Source organism: Haliotis rufescens, unplaced genomic scaffold, assembly GCF_023055435.1.
Source record: "Haliotis rufescens isolate VD_foot unplaced genomic scaffold, xgHalRufe1.0.p SCAF_35, whole genome shotgun sequence".
Classification (NCBI taxonomy): Eukaryota; Metazoa; Mollusca; class Gastropoda; order Lepetellida; family Haliotidae; genus Haliotis; species Haliotis rufescens.
Window position 1 is genome coordinate 2921662 of NW_025964057.1, and position 6987 is coordinate 2928648.

At 48.0% G+C, this 6987-nt stretch overlaps 1 protein-coding gene across 1 annotated transcript; it reads right to left on the reverse strand.

The window, feature by feature from the left end:
• Positions 1-1592: 1592 nt before the first annotated feature.
• LOC125372085 (adhesive plaque matrix protein-like) lies at positions 1593-5419 on the reverse strand. The gene is made up of 2 exons (XM_048381038.1): positions 5346-5419; positions 1593-4149 (listed from the first exon to the last, which is right to left on the reverse strand). The coding sequence occupies exons 1-2, from the start codon at positions 5417-5419 to the stop codon at positions 1593-1595; spliced, it is 2631 nt and encodes an 876-aa protein (XP_048236995.1).
• Positions 5420-6987: the final 1568 nt, after the last annotated feature.

The window sequence follows — 6987 nt, forward strand, 5'->3', positions numbered from 1 at the left end:
TTACGACAAGCATGGGTTGCTGAAGACCTATTCTACCACGGATCTCCACGGGTCAGGGACAGAAATGACGACACGCTTCCTCGGCAGTTCATCAAGTTTGTCTATGTCCAAAGGTCACAGGCCCCTGCTTGTCACAGCGAAACAATTTGGTCAGTTGGCTCAAGTTTTGTGGATCTACCTCTATGACATCGTGCAATGTCCACAACGAAAGATTGAACTATTACGTAATTCCTTCTGTGTGAGGGCTTAGAACTTATCAGTCAACCCTCGTATCATACACGCTGGAGAAGGAGGTCTCGCTCCTGGAAGTGCAGACACTTAATTAGTGCTTGTTGTACCCAAGGTCTCGTCGCCTGCCAAAGACCAGGTAGATGATTGTACCGTCTCTCGCCCCGCGCAGCCTTGTCCTCTTGGATGCTTCTGACAGACATCAACAGCGTCACTTCCGGGAGACGGAAAACAGAAGAGGAAATCGCGGGAAACCTCGCGTGGCTTATAGTAGAAAAAGAGAAGGCTTGTAGCAGAACGTAGCTGGATCTGAGAACATGGCTTTTGTGAACCATCAACAATCAGGATGAGGGCTGTTAGGTCAATCAAGCAAACATCTCACATATTGTGCATTTTCAGAAATTACATTTTAATAGCTGAATTGACGATGCCGGGTTGACACTCCGACTCAACCGTGCCAGCAAAAGGGCAGGATAATGACATTTACCTTATGTGTATTTGATAAACAGTAAACAGATGCGCCACACCGGCCGACTACTCCTAATGCCATCCACAGCTGGGTGTAAATATTCAAGGAGAAACTCGAAAATGTGTCACATCAATGTTTCATGTGTTGAAGCTATTTAATTGTAGCGACAATTATCCGGCTGGCATTCATAGTGTATAAAATTCCCCAAAATATCAGTCAGACAACGGGATTGGCAACTTTGCAAAGTTACCAGACCAGATGGAATGTTGCCAGTCCAGAATTTTCTAGACCAACGAACAAAAGCAACAAAGGGGAAAACAAATGAATAGTACCGTTTCATGTTAGTTCTCCGAAAATAACAATAATGTGGTAGCTTATCAGCTTAGTAACTGATACTGACCGTCCGTCAGTAAAATAGACCGTCTCGGGAGGTCGGGCAAGCGGGTATTCACAGTTCGGAGTTCTACAGACAGCATCGACAGAATCGTTACAATCGGGATTGTTACTGTAGTGACACTCGAAATATTGAGAAAAGTGTTTTCAGCGCTATGCATGTATAAAATGGTAGAAGATGCTATTCTGGCTTTGCAGCTGGCTGTTATATTCACAGAAAGAAATCAACAGAATCCTGACGCTTGAGATAGATTTGCCATGGAGATGACGCTGTCTTTCTTTAAGTTCAGAATTGCTTTCCTGTAAATTGACCGATTTGTGATGCAAATGTAGCACTTTCACACCTTAAGATATTGGATGTTAGAGAACATCCACTGTATGGGGATGTAGGATGTTAATTGGAAATGTAGTTTTTTGTTCACGTCGTACTCAACAAAATTTCATCTATATGTCGGAGGCTTGTAGATAATCGATTCTTGGCCAGACAAACCAGTGATGAATATTATATGAACAACGATCTCAAGTCTAATGAGGAATGAGTATGTAGGATGGTGCTGTAGGGTGGTGCTGTAGGATGGTGCTGTAGGAGGTGCTGTAGGATGGTTCTGTAGGATGGTGCTGTGGGATGGTGCTGTGGGAGGGTGCTGTGGGATAGTGCTGAAGGATGGTGCTGTGGGATGGTGCTGTAGGAGGGTGCTGTAGGATGGTGCTGAAGGATGGTGCTGTGGGATGGTGCTGTAGGAGGGTGCTGTAGGATGGTGTTGTAGGGTGGTGCTGTAGGATGGTGCTGTAGCGTGGTGCTGTAGGATGGTGTTGTAGGGTGGTGCTGTAGGATAGTGTTGTAGGGTGGTGCTGTAGGATAGTGTTGTAGCGTGGTGCTGTAGGATGGTGTTGTAGGGTGGTGCTGTAGGATGGTGTTGTAACGTGGTGCTGTAGGATGGTGTTGTAGGGTGGTGCTGTAGGATGGTGTTGTAGGGTGGTGCTGTAGGATGATGTTGTAGGGTGGTGCTGTAGGATAGTGTTGTAGGGTGGTGCTGTAGGATAGTGTTGTAGCGTGATGCTGTAGGATAGTGTTGTAGGGTGGTGCTGTAGGATAGTGTTGTAGCGTGGTGCTGTAGGATGGTGTTGTAGGGTGGTGCTGTAGGATAGTGTTGTAGCGTGGTGCTGTAGGATGATGTTGTAGCGTGGTGCTGTAGGATGGTGTTGTAGCGTGGTGCTTTAGGATGGTGTTGTAGGGTGGTGCTGTAGGATAGTGTTGTAGCGTGGTGCTGTAGGATGGTGTTGTAGCGTGGTGCTGTAGGATGGTGTTGTAGGGTGGTGCTGTAGGATAGTGTTGTAGCGTGGTGCTGTAGGATGGTGTTGTAGCGTGGTGCTGAAGGATGGTGTTGTAGGGTGGTGCTGTAGGATGGTTCTGTAGGATGGTGCTGTGTGATGTATGATAGTGCTGAAGGATGGTTCTGTGGGATGGTGCTGAAGGATGGTGCTGTAGGATAGTGCTGAAGGATGGTGCTGTAGGATGGTGCTGTAGGATGGTGTTGTAGGGTGGTGCTGTAGGATGGTGTTGTAGGGTGGTGCTGTAGGATAGTGTTGTAGGGTGGTGCTGTAGGATAGTGTTGTAGCGTGATGCTGTAGGATAGTGTTGTAGGGTGGTGCTGTAGGATAGTGTTGTAGCGTGGTGCTGTAGGATGGTGTTGTAGGGTGGTGCTGTAGGATAGTGTTGTAGCGTGGTGCTGTAGGATGATGTTGTAGCGTGGTGCTGTAGGATGGTGTTGTAGCGTGGTGCTTTAGGATGGTGTTGTAGCGTGGTGCTGTAGGATGGTGTTGTAGCGTGGTGCTGTAGGATGGTGTTGTAGGGTGGTGCTGTAGGATAGTGTTGTAGCGTGGTGCTGTAGGATGGTGTTGTAGCGTGGTGCTGTAGGATAGTGTTGTAGGGTGGTGCTGTAGGATAGTGTTGTAGCGTGGTGCTGTAGGATGGTGTTGTAGCGTGGTGCTGTAGGATGGTGTTGTAGGGTGGTGCTGTAGGATGGTGTTGTAGGGTGGTGCTGTAGGATAGTGTTGTAGCGTGGTGCTGTAGGATGGTGTTGTAGCGTGGTGCTGTAGGATGGTGTTGTAGCGTGGTGCTGTAGGATGGTGTTGTAGGGTGGTGCTGTAGGATAGTGTTGTAGCGTGGTGCTGTAGGATGGTGTTGTAGCGTGGTGCTGTAGGATGGTGTTGTAGGGTGGTGCTGTAGGATGGTGTTGTAGCGTGGTGCTGTAGGATGGTGTTGTAGCGTGGTGCTGAAGGATGGTGTTGTAGGGTGGTGCTGTAGGATGGTTCTGTAGGATGGTGCTGTGTGATGTATGATAGTGCTGAAGGATGGTTCTGTGGGATGGTGCTGAAGGATGGTGCTGTAGGATAGTGCTGAAGGATGGTGCTGTAGGATGGTGCTGCAGGATGGTGCTGTGGGATGGTGTTGTGGGATGGTGCTGTAGGATGGTGCTGTGTGATGTATGATAGTGCTGAAGGATGGTTCTGTGGGATGGTGCTGAAGGATGGTGCTGTAGGATAGTGCTGTGGGATTGTGCTGTAGGATGGTGCTGTGTGATGTAGGATAGTGCTGAAGGATGGTGCTGTAGGATGGTGCTGTAGGATGGTGCTGCAGGACGGTGCTGTAGGATGTTACTGTGGGATGGTGTTGTAGGATGGTGCTGTGGGATTGTGCTGTAGGATGGTGCTGTGTGATGTAGGATAGTGCTGAAGGATGGTGCTGAAGGATGGTGCTATAGGATAGTGCTGTAGGATGGTGCTGCAGGACGGTGCTGTAGGATGTTACTGTGGGATGGTGCTGTAGGATGGTACTGTGTGATGTATGATAGTGCTGTAGGATGGTTCTGTAGGATGGTGCTGAAGGATGGTGCTGTAGGATAGTGCTGTAGGATGTTGCTGTAGGATGGTGCTGTAGGATGGTGCTGTAGGATGGTGCTGTGTGATGTATGATAGTGCTGTAGGATGGTGCTGTAGGATGGTGCTGCAGGACGGTGCTATAGGATGTTGCTGTGGGATGGTGCTGTATGATGGTGCTGTGGGATGTATGATAGTGCTGAAGGATGGTTCTGTGGGATGTCGGATCTTGTAGGAGGATGGTCAAGGGCGCTCAGGTAAGATTTGAAAGTAGAGTTTGAATCCGGGAGGCCGATGTAAGCTCGGAAGTGACTGCTGCTTTGAAGAGTATTTCAGTTACAGGATCGATTCACGTGTGACATGGGGGCGGGTCAGCGTGATGTTAGAGGACAGGGATGTAGGTGTCACAGGATCACCAATGTCGTGAAACCCACGAGCTGACAAACCATGAAACATAATCCGGGTGAACCTGGGATTCGAACCCACGATCTGAGGTTTCTGACACGCCAAAGGGACGCAGCTTTGCACTCTGAATTGCGGCAAGTTCGACAATGAGCCACCCCCTGAAACGAATGGACACCAACACAAATAGATGTGGATATTTATGATCTAAGTCTTCTTGGAATGATTGGAATTGACATAAAATTAAGTTTCTGTACGTCAGATAAGTAAGGTGACAGTTGCTTGAATGTACAACGGTTTTGATCAGCCATTATCGTAAACGATATGGTTATTTGAATGTCAAGGTCATCTTTGATCTGATCGTCTGCTACGCCTGCTTCTGTAGCAGAATATTCAGAAAAACACTGTATCCTCCTCGATCAGGCTCCGTGGCCCGTAAACATGGAATAACCATAACTCTTGCCCCACTAGTTAGTACTGGCAATGGATGCTGCACATGCAGGTCTAGCAGAAAATGAGGCTTTTTATCCTGGTGTAAATCAATGGGTTTGTATTGATTTCCGAGATATAAACATGTCCATAGTAACACTTTCCTGAAAACAGTCACTTGCACGCAACGACAGTCTCTGTGTAGGTGGCCCTGGAGGCTGGGGGCAAAGAGATCCCTGGCATGTGATTGACACTGCGGGATTCAGCAGGGCTGCACAATGTTGGATCAGATCCCCAGCTTCCAGTGCGGTTTGTTACATAGCTGTCATCGCCATAATGACCCGTTTGCTCAACCCCCCAGGTAATAACGTTTGAAATATAGTTGATGGGATGTGTGGCTCTCCTACGTGTACACAGAAGACAGCATTAAGTGTCAGCACAAATAGGTGTTGATAGCAGGCATCCGTTGTAAATTTGTTGTAAAACAATTAATTAACAATTAATTAACAATTAATTAACAAAAACAATTTTCTTAAAGTCTGACCTGTCCCCAGGTAGAGAAGCGCAGTGGTTTGGTTGCCACTGGAGACCCAGGTTGTTTGGACACGTTGATATCATGATGACGATCCTTCATGTCCTGGTGTGTGGTACAGCTGCAGTGTCATAGATATGTCCAGTGTCATAGCATCCTTCAGCACAGTGTGTGCGAGTTGGTATGTGTGTGTGTGTGTGTGAGAGAGAGAGGGTGTGTGTTTTTGTTTGCGAGTTGGTATGTGAGAGAGAGGGTGTGTGTTTGTGTGCGAGTTGGGATGTGTGTGTGTGTGTGTGTGTGAGAGAGAGAGAGAGAGAGAGAGAGAGAGAGAGAGAGAGAGAGAGAGAGAGATGGTGTTTGTTTGTGTCTATGTATGAGGTGTGTGAGATGGTGTGTGTCTGATGGTGTACATGTGTGTGCGAGTTGGTATGTGTGTGTGTGAGAGGGAGATGGTGTGTGTCTGTGTGTATGTATGAGGTGTGTGAGATGGTGTGTGTCTGTGATGGTGTACGTGTGTGTGCGAGTTGGTATGTGTGTGTGTGAGAGAGAGAGATGGTGTGTGTGTGTGTGATGGTGTACGTGTGTGTGCGAGTTGGTATGTGTGTGTGAGAGAGGGAGATGGTGTGTGTCTGTGATGGTGTACGTGTGTGTGCGAGTTTGTATGTGTGTGTGTGAGAGAGAGATGGTGTGTGTCTGTGATGGTGTACGTGTGTATGCGAGTTGGTATGTGTGTGAGTGAGAGGGATATGGTATGTGTGTGTGTGAGAGAGAGAGAGATGGTGTGTGTGTGATGGTATACGTGTGTGTGCGAGTTGGTATGTGTGTGTGTGAGAGAGAGATGGTGTGTGTCTGTGATGGTGTACGTGTGTATGGGAGTTGGTATGTGTGTGAGTGAGAGGGATATGGTATGTGTGTGTGAGAGAGAGAGAGATGGTGTGTGTGTGATGGTATACGTGTGTGTGCGAGTTGGTATGTGTGTGTGTGAGAGGGAGATGGTGTGTGTGTGTGTGTGTCTATGTATGAGGTGTGTGAGATGGTGTGTGTCTGTGATGGTGTACGTGTGTGTGCGAGTTGGTATGTGTGTGTGTGAGAGGGAGATGGTGTGTGTGTGTGTGTCTCTATGTATGAGGTGTGTGAGATGGTGTGTGTCTGTGATGGTGTACGTGTGTGCGAGTTGGTATGTGTGTGTGAGAGAGAGAGAGATGGTGTGTGTGTGTGATGGTGTACGTGTGTGTGCGAGTTGGTATGTGTGTGTGTGAGAGAGAGAGATGGTGTGTGTGTGTGTGTCTATGTGTGAGGTGTGTGAGATGGTGTGTGTCTGTGATGGTGTACGTGTGTATGCGAGTTGGTATGTGTGTGTGTGAGAGAGAGATGGTGTGTGTGTGTGTGTGATGGTGTACGTGTGTATGCGAGTTGGTATGTGTGTGAGTGAGAGGGATATGGTGTGTGTGTGTGTGATGGTGTACGTGTGTGTGCGAGTTGGTATGTGTGTGTGTGAGAGAGAGAGATGGTGTGTGTGTGTGATGGTGTACGTGTGTATGCGAGTTGGTATGTGTGTGTGTGAGAGAGAGATGGTCTGTGTCTGTGATGGTGTACGTGTGTGCGAGTTGGTATGTGTGTGTGTGAGAGGGAGATGGTGTGTGTGTGTGTGTGT